The following is a 14,878-nucleotide window of genomic DNA, read 5'->3' as shown; positions in this document are numbered from 1 at the left end:
GATGCCTATATATATATATATATATAGGCATCCAAATCAGAACTGTGCGACTTAGTATAAGCAATACTCCATATATATATATAGTACTTTTATTTTTTTGGTAGAGATGGGGCCTCACTTATTAACCAGGCTGCTCTCAAACTCCTGGCCTCAAGTGGTCCTCTTGCCTTGGCCTCCCAAAGTGCTGGGATTACAAGTGTGAGCCACTGTACCCGGCTTGTATACTGCACTTCAATGAAAAGTTGACTAAAATGAAAAAAGTTACAAAACCAACTATCTGTCATTGACTAGTTACTTACTAGTCATGCTTGTGCTGGGGAAAAGAGGCTAGGAGCAAAACTGAGTTGTCACCATGTATGTGAAGTGTGACAAATTCATTAAAGACCAGCAAAACAGGATAATTACTGTTTAAAATAAGCAACTGGCTTGACTTTCATCACAAAGCATCACATTGCTCAGGCCCATAAAATAGGTATGGGCTATAGACTCCAAAATATACCACTGCTATGAAAACTGCCTTTTTGCCAGAGTGAAGCTTTGGGTCCAAACCACAGACGTGTCCAAACAAGCTGTAAGTGTGAGCGTTGGCATTATCACACAAGACGACATTATGTAAGCCTCAAACCAGGTTAAGTCAGTGGTCAAGCCAGGAACAGGCCATTTTATTTCTAATTTCTGCCCAAATAGATGGAATCATCACAATGAGGTCTAAAGTTTGTCTCTCTCAAGCTAGGACTAGCCCAGATAAAAGCTTTTAGAATTAATTTCCAGTGTCATTAGCTCTTCAACAGATAGAAGGCTAGGGCCATATCTGGGCTTCCTATCTCAGCAACACTTAAAAAAAAAAAGATACACTCCTCAGACTGGCAATTTCCTTAGCAGCCCAGAAGAAATGCTTCATGAAAAAGCTTTGGCTCACAGCTCAAGTACTTAATTTATGAAGCGAACTGGAAGCAGGCAGCACAAAAGTACACAAAGCACATGACAGGGTCCTGAGCCCTCACTTATGCCCTCTTCCTGAGTTCTACATTCTTTTTTAATGACTTTTTAAAAAATTTATTTTACTTTAGGTGCATAGTGTATCTGGCATTTCTCCCCATGTTTTCCCTCCCCACCCTCCCCTCCTCCCCATCCTCCACTGTCCCTCCTCTACCCCCTCAACTGCCCCCAGTGTGTGATGTTCCTCTCCCCAAGTCCATGTGTTCTCGTTGTTCAACACCCACCTATGAGTGAGAACATGTCGTGTTTGATTTTCTGTTCTTGTGTCAGTTTGCTGAGAATGATGGTTTCCAGATTCATCCAAGTCCCTACAAAGGACATGAACTCATCGTTTTTTACGGCTGCGTAGTATTCCATGGTGTATATGTGCCACGTTTTCTTTGCCCAGTCTATCATTGATGGGCATTTGGGTTGGTTCCAGGTCTTTGCTATTGTACACAGGGCTGCAATGAACATTCATGTGCATGTGTCTTTATAGAACGATTTATACTTCTTTGGGTGAGCTCTACATTCTTATCCCTGTTCTGCCTGTTCTCCACGTCTCACATCACCTTTTGAATTCCAGTCCCCTTTCCATAAATCATTTCTGAGTATCAGAAAGAAGCCATAAACCCCACTGGTTAAACAGAAGTCCTGCCCAAACATATGAGAATCTGTTTTAAGCACTAGGAATTTATGTTGTCATGGATGGAAATGGACTGTGACATTTTAGTTTCTATCTGTACTTTGAAACAGCTTGCAGTAACTCGGAAATCTGCCATTTGAGAAATTAACTATGATATCCCTTTCCCTGGTGTGTCCACACTACCAATCACTGACCAGACATGCATGACCTAAGCCCTGCGTAGGATACTTTGCACAAAGCAATACCACAAGGCAACTAGAACCTCCGTTTTTCAGATAAACAGGTTCAGAGAGTTTAACTAAGGTAGCACAACCAGTGAATGGCAGAGCCAAGATCTGAACCCTACACAGACTCTAGGGCCCGTGCTCCGTTAATAAAAGAAGCAGTCCCGAGTCTAGGTAGCTCTGAGGTCCTCAACCTCACACATCCTCTGTAAATCAGAGGTCTAAGCACTCACTAGGTTTAGAGACATAGTTAAATGGCAGGGCTGTCACTCCTGTCTCTTTATGCCCTGCACTTCCCATGCATCCTCTCTCACAGTTTTCTTCAATTTGCCATTCAGCTTGGGAACAAATCCGCAGCAGCTTCAGGCAGAGAATCCAGTGCAGTCGTATAACAATACACCAGTAGGGCTGGGCGCGGTGGCTCAAGCCTGTAATCCCAGCACTTTGGGAGGCCGAGGCGGGTGGATCACGAGGTCAAGAGATCGAGACCATCCTGGTCAACATGGTGAAACCCCGTCTCTACTAAAAATACAAAAAATTAGCAGGGCATGGTGGTGCGTGCCTGTAATCCCAGCTACTCAGGAGGCTGAGGCAGGAGAATTGCCTGAACCCAGGAGGCGGAGGTTGTGGTGAGCCGAGATCGCGCCATTGCACTCCAGCCTGGGTAACAAGAGTGAAACTCCGTCTCAAAAAAAAAAAAAAAAAAATACACCAGTTGTTATTAACATAGAAGAGGTTGTATACTTCATCCATTCCTCTTAATTTTTGAGCTGCTGTGTTACTAAACTGTAATCTGGACTTAGGGGGACAGTCCCCAACACCATTGTGCTGCTCAGCTGCCCCTGTGGCTTCATCTACATCCATCCCTTCTTCTTCCTCTTCCTCCACATCCGAGAGATTACCTCTCCGGGCAAAGAGCATACTGGAATAAAATGATGCATGATTTGCTTTATCTTATACATTTCCTCCTTCTGAATGCTTGTCTGCCTCTTCACGTGGTGGATAATCAGAGCAGAAGCATCTTCCAGTATATAAAAGGTGGGGTCCAACAGAAACGCCTGTATTCTCCTCCGTAGCCTGCTCTTGCTATGATGGGACAGAGACACAAAAGTATTCTATGAGATGTCTACAGCAACAACATGCCTACAGGACCACAACAGCTGTACACCCCATTATCCACCAGAGTGTCTATATTTTTCTAATCAAAAACTTAGGACCTGGAGCTGGCTCACACCTATAATCCCAGCACTTTGGGAGGCTGAGAAGGGCAATCACTTGAGGTCAAAAGTTTGAGGTAAGCCTGGCCAACATGGTGAAACCCTGTCTATACTAAAAATGCCGAAATTAGCTGAACATGGTGGTGCATGCCTGTAATCCCAGCTATTTTGAATGCTAAAATCACTTGAACCTGTGAGGCAAGGTTGCAGTGAGCCAAGATTGTGCCACTGCACTCCAGCCTTGGCAACAGAGGAAGACTCTGCCTCAAAACAAAAAAGCAAAAACAAAACTTAAGATCGTAACAATAATTTTTGTCTCTCTTGCAGAAACAAATAGGTAATGACAGAGACGTGGTTTGATGTCAATATACAGGTACCTTCTACACACTGATGACTTACATGGAGAGTGGGACAGAATTCGGACCGTTCTTTTTTTTTTTTTTTTTTTAACAGAGTCTCACTCTGTCGCCCAGATTGGAGTACAGTGGAGCAATCTTGGCTCACTGCTGTAACCTCTGCCTCCTGGATTCCAGCCATCCTTATGCTTCAGACTCCTTAGCAGCTGGGATTACAGATATGCGCCACCACGTCTGGCTGATTTTTGTATGATTTAGTTGAGATGAGGTTTCACCATGTCGGCCAGGATGGTTTTGAATTCCTGGCCTCAAGTGATCTGCTCACCTTGGCTTCCCAAAGTGATGGGATTACAGGTGTGAGTCACTGAGCACAGCAGGACCATCTTTCAAAATTCTGAATTAGTATTTATATAGAAGCTATGATATGAGGTCTGGGACTTACTTTATTTCTGGGGTGGGGTTACAGAGGATGACAAAGTAACATCAGCAAAATATGGATGATTAAGTTTATTTATTCAATTTATTTATTTTGAGATGGAGTCTCCCTCTGTCACCCAGGTTGGAGTGCAGTGGCACGATCTCGGCTCACTGCAACCTCTGCCTTCTGGCTTCAAGTGATTCTCCCTTCTCAGCCTCCTGAGTAGCTGGAACTACAGGTGCACACTACCACACCCAGCTAATTTTGTATTTTTAGAAGAGTTGGGGTTTTGTAATGTTGGCCAGGCTACTCTTGAACTCCTGACCTCAGGTGATACACACACCTCAGTCTCCCAAAGTGCTGGGATTACAAGCATGAGCCACTGTGCCCGGCCTGATTAAGTTTACACAAGAGTTCATTTTACTGTTTTTAAAATTCAGGATCACCCCACTCCAGGAATTCCCAATTGCACTGGTTTCTATCCGTCTCCTAAAACTGGGCCCGCAGAAACCAGGATTGATTTCTCCTGCGTCTCTGATCCTAGCTCCTAGAACTATTTATAGTCCCGGCAGGCATGCTGAATAAACAAGGATTACAAAGAGTTTGGTGGTTGATGACAATTTTTGAAGCTGTAGTAGGGAGAGATGGGACTACATGAATACAAGGTATTGTTTGAGGGAAACAGGCAGTGGGAGAAGAGGAAAATGCAGGCGCTCGGAGGTATAAGCTGAAACCAGGAGAGTAAACTAAGAAACTGGTCGAAAAGCCTACGGATAAAGGCGAAGTTTAGATTTAAAATGGTAGAATGAGGAATAGAAAAGCCTATGGCAGCTACGAAGCAAGAATCAACAGGTCTTAGAGGGTCTCACCTTCATTCAACAAAGGTAATTTACAGAAATCAAAACTGTGCTAAACGTAGACGAGAGTCCTCTCACAGATGGAGAACACCCTAGCTCACCTAGTCACAGACACTCTCAATCTCATTAAGTAAGCTCTTAGGCCTCAGGACTTCGTGTCACTCTGCGTAAAGTTGATCCACTGGTGGTCCAGAGACTCCAAGTAGTGTTTCTCATTTTGTTCTCACCGTACTTTGCTGAAGCCTCTCTGAGCCTCTCGCCATTCTTCCTCTTGCATCTTTAACCTAGAGAAGTGGGAAGAGATGGAAACAACACATGGGAATTCAGAGGGTTTAGAACAAAGAAATCTGCCAGGTTTACTTTATTTCAAGAAAAGTTAAAGCTATATTAGGTCTGTCAAAATTACTGGCAACTTGGGATAAATGTTATCGAACCTGTCTTGAGCTGTTACATGAGGAAATTACTCATCCAAGACTTATTTTGGAGAAATGATTTATTTTAAAGTCAAATAACTTACCTAGGACAGTTATTTATCAAATAGCATTCCAAGGAAGACCTTCGAGATGTAAGTAAGTATTCCTTGATGAAAAGAGTTCTCTTCAGGCCAGGCATGGTGGCTCACGCCTGTAATCCCAGCACTTTGGGAGGCTGAGGCGGGTGGACCATGAGGTCAAGAGATAGAGACCATCCTGGCCAACATGGCAAAACCCCGTCACTACTAAAAATACAAAAAAATTAGCTGGGTGTGGTGGTGTGCGCCTGTAGTCCCAGCTACTTGGGAGGCTGAGGCAGGAGAATTGCTTGAACCCGCGAGGCAGAGGGTACGGTGAGCTGAGGTCACGCCACTGCACTCCAGCCTGGCACCTGGTGACGGAGTGAGACTGTGTCTCAAAAAAAAAGAAAAAAAAAAAACAGTTCTCTTCTTTTGCCAGCAAAAATAAAGTTAAACATATTTATTTGCTGTAGGACTTGGCAAAACATTCACAATGCTAATGGAAACATAGCAGTAGACAACTTGCAAAGCAATGTTCCTCTGGATAAATCTGGAAAGTTCTGATCAGAACTGATTCTAATAACTCAGAAGAGAACAGACTAAACCAAAAAAAAAAAAAAAATACAGCACTAAAACTGAAGAATAACCTACCTCTCAAAAGCCAGAAATTAAATGCTACAGGGAAAAAGAAATCATCAATTTGTGCCGGCTCTTGAGGGGAAGATGAGCGAGGACAAATAAAATCTGGTTATTTGTGAACCATGCAGCCAACAAGAATTAATTTTTAGGGAGCTGGGGAGAGATAGCAAGGGGAGAAATGCCAGATGTAGGTGATGGGGAGGAAGGCAGCAAATCACACTGCCACGTGTGTACCTATGCAAAAATTTTGCATGTTCTTCACATGTACCCCAAAGCCTAAAATGCAATAAAATAAATAAATGGGAAAAAAATAATTAATTTTTACCAGTTGATACTGACAGAGAACCAAGCTCCTAGCAAAGGATTCACAGTGTGGTCAAGAATGACATAGGGCTGGGCACAGTGTGGCTTGTGCCTGTAATCCCAGCACTTTTGAGAGGCCAAGACAGGAGGACTGCTTGAGCCCAGGAAGTTAGAGGCCAGCCTGGGAAACATAGCAAGACCTCGTCTCTGTAAAACAAGAAAAAAAAAAGAAAAAAAAATTAGCTGGGTGTGTGGTGGCGCATACCTGCAGTCCCAGCTATTCAGGAGGCTGAGGTGGGAGGATCACCTGAGCCTGGGAAGTTGAGGCTGCAGTGAGCTGTGTTCACGCTACTGCATTCCAGCCTGGATGAAAGAGTGAAACCCTGTCTAGAAAATAAAAAATAAAAAAAAGATGTTAACAACAGTTAGTCCTGATCAGCAGGAACACGAGTGATAATTACCTTTTATTTTCCATACTTAAAAATACTCCTCTCAAACACACACACAAAGCCTTCCACCACGAACTTACAAGATCTGTTCTCTAATACTGGTTACACAGAACCCCAAAATGAAGTTCCATTCTGCAACTGAATTTCAACAACCAGGGCTGGGGAAAAAGAGAGGTCTCATGGGACAACCAGGTTGGAAATGAGAGCCTTATTTATATATGAGACACTGACGCAGTAGTGAAGTACACCAGAGCACCAAGGACACATTCGCTCAGGTACCTTTTAAGAACAGTTGGAACAGCAATGGAGGGATTCTTTCTCAGACCATCCATGATGTCAGCTGCTTATCAGCATATCTCCTCTAGAGTGCTTTTCTCTGGGTGACTTCTGATGTGCCCCCAAGGGTGTTGTCCAGGCAAAATTTGGCTTGTTTCTCAGCAGACAAGTGGGAAAGCTTCTGTATTGCTTCCAGAACCCGAATTGTTGACAGATTCATCTCTAAAACTACATCAAGCTGAAGAGGAAGACAAAGAAGGGAATGCTCAATACCCAAATCAGAATAGAATAAAGCAGTGGTTAGAAGAATAAGGTAGGGAGTCAAACTCCTTGGATCCGCATGTCGGTTCTGCCCTACTAGCTACATAAGACTGTTTCTTTATCAGTAAAATAGGGATAACAGCACCTATTATTCTCACAAGCTTGTTTCTGGATGAAATGGCACAATCCACATCAAGTATTTAGCACAATACCTGGCACAGAAGAACCACAGGATTAAGGTGGATAAATGGTAGTTATTACCTCCACCACCATCACCACCAGTGTGAGCTTTGCTTAGGACTACTGATCTCAGACCAGAGAAACCTAACAGGAGAAGATGACTTTACTGATACTTTTCCCTGAACTTTCCTGAATTGCTAAGATCCATCATGAACAAACAATAACCATCAAAACAATCCCAAAAGACCACTCTGTCTTGAGAGATTACTGGTTTAACTTGAAATATTTAAATATATTTAAATACTTAGATATTTAATAGCCTTGTTCCACATCCAGTAATAAAAAAGGCAGTGACTATCACACGGTAAGGAGTTCAGTGTTATAACTGTGGGTAACCATTTAAATTCTTACTGAACTCTTTAGACAAACCGGACTTCCCTTTTGGATAATGATAATGTAACTAGACACATAAACACACTGGGGATTTTGCCACTTTCAGTGGTCACCCTCCTGATATAGGTGTTATGGGGCCCTCTACCACCTCATCTATTCACTCCACTCTTCCCTTCCTAACTACTTCAAAATAAAGTCCCTAGGCCAGGCGCAGTGGCTCATGCTTATAATCCCAGCACTTTGGGAGGCCAAGGCAGGTGGGTCACTTGAGGTCAGTAGTTTGAGACCAGCCTGGCCAAGATGGTGAAATTCATTTCCACTAAAAATACAAAAAAAAATTAGTCAGGTGTACTGGCATGCACCTGTAGTCCCAGCTGCTTGGGAGGCTGAGGCAGGAGAATAGCTTGAACACGGGAGGAGGAGATTGCAGTGAGCTGATATTGCATCACTGCATTGCAGCCTGAGTGACAGGGCGAGACTCCGTCCCAAAAAAAAAAAAAAAATCCAAGCATGGAGTATATCTACTGAGCTGATTCTTGCTACCCATATAACTAATTCTCTTTACTGAAGTGAAGAAAAGAGAAACCACTATTATGTCCAACTTGATTTCAAAAGAAGAAACCATTACAAACACTAATGAAAAGGATACATCAAAAGTGTCAGTAACACCTAATATGTCAGACCTTGAAGTTAGTCACTTACTATTCATCAGTCACCTCTTACTATTAGAAATTTCACAACTTTTTGTTATTACTTAATTCTGCAGACACATCTATCTCTTACATACTGCTTTAAAATTCACTGAAAAATTCAATATTCAATACATACAACTAGACCTCTCCCTATCACAGCTGTATCACGTCAAAGAAGGGAGCAAGCAGTTTTCAAGCAAGCAAGAAGGCAGACCACCGGTGTTACTATAACAGAAAACATCATGTAATGGATTACTAGCTGGAGTTTAAGACTTCCTCTGCTACAGTCCAAAGGTCCTGCCTTACAGATTAACACGATACGGATAACATCTGGTAACTCAACAAAGAATTTTGAGCAGGACAGGCTTCTAGACCAAAGAGATCTCACAAAGCATGTGCACTCTACTCACAAGAAGACCTAAGAGATCACTGATTTCTGCAATAATTCTCAAGCTCAAGAATCTTCTTTCTTAACACAAGACAGATTTAAAGGATCAAATAAGAAGAAGGGGTCAGGCATGGTGGCTCACACTTGTAATCCCAGCATTTTGGGAGGCCGAGGTGGGTGGATCATCTGAGGTCAGGAGTTCAAGACCAGCCTGGACAACATGGCAAAAACCCATCTTTATTAAAAATACAAAAATTAGGCTGGGCGCAGAGGCTCACACCCATAATCCCAGCACTTTGGGAGGCTGAGACGGATCACCTGAGGTTGAGAGTTGGAAACCAGCCTGACCAACATGAAGAAACCCCATCTCTACTAAAAATACAAAATTAGCCAGGCATGGTGGCGTATGTCTGTAATCCCAGCTGCTCGGGAGGCTGAGGCAGCAGAATCGCTTCAACCCTGGAGGCGGAGGTTATGGTGAGCCAAGATCGTGCCATTGCACTCCAGCCTGGGCAAACAAGAGCAAAACTCCATCTCAATAAAAAAAAATTAGCTGAGAATGCTGGCACGTGCCTGTGGTTCCAACTACTAGGGAGACCAAGGCAGGAGAATTGCTTGAACCTGGGAGGCAGAGGTTGTAGTGAGCTGAGATCACACCACTGCACTCCACACTGGGCAATGGAGTGAGACTCCATCTCAAAAAGAAAAAAAGGGAAAAAAAATTAAGTCTTGGAAGTTCCTAGTAGCAACCAAAACAATAAAGAAATTACAGCCCATTGCAAAGGAGAGAGATAATAAAAAACTCGAAAAAGTACAGTAATCCAAGCGATCAATGTTATTCTAATACTCTTTCGCAAAGCCAGATAACCTTTGCACTGAGTGTCTGTGACACATACTAACCCAACCGTTAACACACTTAAGAACACAAGACCACCTCTAGAGTACCTGTCCACTGGAATGGCTTGCGAATGTCAACATGAGCAGCTGCTGCCCATTCTCACCTTCACTGAAGGGGTGGTTTCTGTAGGGTGTCTGTGTATCTGGCAGCCATTCTGGCTAGGCCTTTGCAGCCTGTTGTTCAGTTGGGGCTTCTTGACAGTGCCCCCATGATCATTTCTCCCAGAATCAACGTTCTTAGCAGTTGTTTTGCTTAAAAGCTGATTAAGATACATCAAAGAGGTTAATGCTCTTATCAAAGCACATAAATATCACTTAGGAGAAGTCCCCTTCTGAGCGCAGTTTTCTAATTTAGCTAAGATGATAATCTTAAATAGTGTAATTCTTCTCAATAAAACGGACCGTGGAGCTGCTGGCATCTGGTAGGAACTGTCCAAATTCTGCCAACAAATCTTCCTGGTTTTTAAAGAGACGAGCCACTGGGCATACACCTCCTGCTCCATCAACGCTGAAGTGTAGTTTCCTCCAGCTGCCTTGGCATTTCTCTGCTCTTTCCAAGGAACTGCAAATGAAAAGAGATCATGTTAAAGGGCTACTGTTCTGAGTCATTCATCTCTGTACTTTTTGGAATCACTGTTACCTACTTAAGCTGTATGTAAGAAGAGAGTCTATATTCTTCGCACCCATTTTGAGTGCAGACTTTCAAGTTGAAAAAGAAAGTGGAAGATGGTGGATGACAATTCCTTTTGAAACTAGAGCAGTAAGGCCGGGCGCGGTGGCTCACGCCTGTAATTCCAGCACTTTGGGAGGCCGAGGCAGGTGGATCATGAGGTCAGGAGTTCGAGACCAGCCTGACCAACATGGTGAAACCTCATCTCTATAAAAAAAAAAAAACCTAGGGCAGTAAATTTCTGGAGGGATGGAGTTTCACTCTTGTTGCCCAGGATGGAGTAAACTTGCCTCAGACTCCAAAAGTGCTGGGATTACAGGGGTGAGCCACCATGCCCAAACCAGGGCAGTAAATATTAATGCCCAGGGGACCACCCCCTACCAACTGACAAAACCTTCAAGAAATCTGTCCTCCTTCTGTAGATTAACTAGACTATATAAATCACAACCTAAAATAGGGCTTCATTTTGTGGGGTAGTGACTTTAAAAATCCTGACTGAGGTTGGGCATGGTGGTTGACACCTGTAATCCCAGCACTTTGGGAGGCCAGGGTGGGAGGATCACCTGAAGTCAGGAGTTTGAGACTGGCCTGTCCAACATGTTGAAATGCCGTTTCCCTCCTAAAATACAATAATCACTTGAACCCGAGGTAGGGGCTGTAGTGAGCCGCCATCATGCCATGTCACTCCAGGCTAGAAATAAAGAGTGAAACTCTCAAAAAAAAAAAAAAAAATCCTGACTGAGTGTTACAGGGCAATCAAGTCAGGCAAATAAAACTGGCTTTACAGGCTGGGCACGGTGGTTCACACCTGTAATTCCAGCACTTCAGGAGGCTGAGGACAAATCAGAAGGTCAGGAGTTCAAGACCAGCCTGGCCAACATAGTGAAACTCCGTCTCTACTAAAAATATAAAAAATTAGCTGGGCGTGGTGGCAGGTGCCTGTAATCCCACTTACTTGGGAGGCTGAGGAAGGAGAATCCCTTGAACCTTGGAGGCAGAGGATGCAGTGAGCCAAGATCGTGCCACTGCACTCCAGCCTGGGCAACACTGCGAAGCTCTGTTTCAAAAACAAACAAACAAAAAGCCCAAAAAACTGGCTTTATAAACATGCATGATAGTTTCCAACTGGTTAATTTCCAGTAAGAATAATGGACACAATACTGGTGACTTAAGTTGTTCTTGGACTAGATGCCCTAAGGGGGTAGCCTGGTTAGACAGGCTAAATAGGCACTCCTCTTACCTGCTATGTTTGCAAAATCTCCAGGAACGCGTTGTAGATGTTTGGTTGGCCATGGAAACTGTTCTTGATCTTATTAAAATAGTTGATGGCATGATTAAACTCCATAGGTTGATTGTTCTGCAAGGACAGGGCTGTTCCCAACAAGACAGTCACTGGTGTGTGGGGCTGGACCAGTGGAGAACGTGGGGATGCATATGGTGGAAGCTGGGGAGTCTGCAGACTGGCTGGAGTATGTGCTTGTAGTTTGGAAGGCTAAGAAGAAAAAAAGTATTTATTCTCCTCAGGTGCATAGATGAGCTGAGACAGAGAAAGTTCAAACTAAAGAGAAAAAATGTGTCAACTTATATCACTCAGGCCAGGTCATTTTAGTCCAACACGAATCATACTGGGCAGCAGTGGGAGTTGTAGAGGGTTCAAACATGCTGATACAAATATCTGTCTCGTATTGTCTAAATAAAACCTTAAAAATGAAGCCATCTCCAATTATAGGGAAGCATTTTCATATGCAATGTTTAAGCTTAATAGCTCAACCACTACAAATAGAAAAAAATCTCATTCTACCTCATCTTTTGATGTCAAAAAAAGACAACATCTCAATTATTGTAGGAGCTCCACATAAAAGTCTTCTACACCAGCTCTGTCCTGTATGACTGAGGTGATGAAAATGTCCTTTATTTGTACTGTCTTACATAGCCACCTAGCCACATGTAGCTACTGAGCACTTGAAAGCTAGTGCACCTGAAAAACTGAATTTATTTAAATTTAAATAGTCCTATGTTTAAATTTAAACAGTGGCTGCTGTTCTCAGACAGCGTGGCTCTAGACGAAGAACATCCATCTTCATCATCGTCATTCCTCATTAAATCTTCTGCTTAGCTCACTGTAATCTGGTAAGTGAAATAACTTTCATAAAATGATAATCATATGGGCAGTAGCACAACTTGACTATGGTAAGATGATGGTTGAGTCACCACCTGTCGGGATATTCATGGTTTTATAAGCAGAAACTGTAAACAGAAAGGCCTTGAAAGTTGTTGCTGTGTTGATTTAAATAAATATCTAAATAAATGGTGTGTAAATGAGAACCATAAGCAGCTACTGCATTTTCTCTGATGAATCTTTGTAACCTTGTGTCTCAGTATCTAAGTCTTACATAAAGGGGAAATATCAAAGGAAGGTGCTTTCTATGGATGCATTCACATTGACGCAGTATTTTCCAAGTGCTCACCTTGCTGACTTTGGCAGGTGGGGGCTGAGGCGCTGGCTGGGCAGGAGCTGGGGTTGATTGGGCTAAAGGCTGGGAAGGATGTTGGGGTGGTGGCTGAGGCTTGGGCTGGATGCCAGGGGTGGGAATCAGATGAACCTGGCCAGGAGTTGTCACATTCACCATGTCATTGGTTGGCACCTCAATTTTGTAGCCAGGGGGCAAGAAGGTGTTGAATCCCATTATCAGTTTAGGAGGTCTTTGAGTAGCTAGGAGACATGACTAATCACTCCTGAAGTGTAGATGCTGATAAAAAAACAAAAGGAAAAGTGGTGGAATGCAAGCTTGACAAACACCCTGACAAGGGAAAGATTCACTTTTGTTTTTTTGTTTTTTTGAGATGGAGTCTCACTCTATTGCCCAGGCTGGAGTGCAGTGGTGTGATTTTGGCTCACTGCAACCTCTGCCTCCCAAGTTCAAGTGATCCTCCTGCCTCAGCCTTCTGAGTAGCTGGGATTACAGGCATGTGCCACCATACCTGGTTCATTTTGTATTTTTAGTAGAGATGGAGTTTCACCATGTTGGCCAGGCTGGTCTCAAACTCCTGACCTCAGGTGATCTGCCCATCTCACCCTCCAAATGTGCTGGGATTATAGGTATGAGCCACCTCACTCGGCCAAAATTTCACTTTCTACTAGATTTTCTCTAACAGGAAAACAGATAAACAATCTAAACATTATAAAATTAACACACAAGGAACTCTAAAATTCCAAAGCCATTTAGCTTTAGACTCCAAGATACCTGGCCACAATTTTTATTTTAATTTGAGACAGAGTCTCATTCAGTCACCCAGGCTGGAGTGCAGTGGCATGATGTCGGCTCACTGCAGCCTCCACCTCCTGGGTTCAAGCAATTCTCCTGCCTCAGCCTCCCAAGTAGCTGAGATTACAGGCACCCGCCACCATGCCTAGCTGATTTTTTTAATGGTCAAAATTTTCAAGAGAATATACATTTATAGTAATAATCCTACCAAGCAGACACTCAGACAATATATATAAAAAGAATACATATAAAAAGCTACAAATCCCAAATAAGATCTAATCATTGCTATACCAGTATACATCATTTCAGCAGGCATAACATGGTTCAGATGTTACACTCTTACAACAGGTACCATGCCTGAATATTAACAGTATCTAAACCAATTCAAAAACCAAGTAGAGGTCGGGCGTGGTAGCTCACGCCTGTAATCCCAGCACTTTGGGAGGCGGATGCGGGCGGATCACAAGATCAAGAGATCGAGACCATCCTGGCGAACATGATGAAACCCCGTCTCTACTAAAAATACAAAAAAATTAGCCGGGTGTGGTGGCGCGTGCCTGTAGTCCCAGCTACTCAGGAGGCTGAGGTATAAGAATCGATTGAACACAGGAGGCGAAGGTTGCAGTGAGCCGAGATCGCGCCACTGCACTCCAGCCTGGTGACAGAGCAAGACTCTATCTCAAAAAACAAAAAACCAAGTAGCATAAATCACTACCAGTGTTACTTCCCTGATTGGGACAAAGCACTGGACAAAATTTAGTTAAGAAAAATTTACCCAATAGGGACAAAAAAGTCTAATGGCCGTAATTTCCACTAATAAAGGAATGCACAAAACAAACGCACAATTTCAAGAATTCAGCCCCAAAAAGGAGAATCCTTTATCTTCCGGTAAATCAGCTATATCCTCTTCCTTCCAAAATCAACATGCCAGTTATAAAGCTTCAGTACAATCACATATGTCTTTTACTTCTGAAATTTACATTTCTTCATGATGTCAAGGAAATCATTGTAGACCTGAGGCTGACTACCAAATTGGTTTCACCTGGTCAAGATAGGATAGCATACCTGAGGCAGGGATAAATATCAAAGTTATAAAAAGAAAATAAGCTAACAATTATATACATATATATAATTATATAACAAAGTAATATATTTTTATTTTATTTACTGTGTTAAGCTTATTTAGGCATAGATACTTACATATATATATGGATATATATATAAAATATGTATATTTATGCCTAAATAAGCTTAACACAGTAAATAAAGTAAAAA

At 42.8% G+C, this 14,878-nt stretch overlaps 1 protein-coding gene across 2 annotated transcripts in view; it reads right to left on the bottom strand.

Moving 5' to 3' along the window:
- LOC116545612 (paired amphipathic helix protein Sin3a-like) overlaps positions 1-14,878 on the bottom strand; it is a 45,872-nt gene that overhangs the window by 10,605 nt on the left and 20,389 nt on the right. For both annotated transcript variants that reach the window (XM_032272141.1, XM_032272142.1), the window contains exon 3: positions 9,772-9,927. In XM_032272141.1, coding sequence (XP_032128032.1) covers positions 9,772-9,927 — 156 coding nt within the window. The remainder of the gene's footprint in view (positions 1-9,771; positions 9,928-14,878) is intronic.

Source organism: Sapajus apella, unplaced genomic scaffold, assembly GCF_009761245.1.
Source record: "Sapajus apella isolate SASKATOON/1434 unplaced genomic scaffold, GSC_monkey_1.0 scaffold308, whole genome shotgun sequence".
In the NCBI taxonomy this organism is placed as follows: Eukaryota; Metazoa; Chordata; class Mammalia; order Primates; family Cebidae; genus Sapajus; species Sapajus apella.
The sequence above is the reverse complement of the archived record's forward strand: the minus strand, read 5'-3'. Positions and strand labels throughout refer to the sequence as shown.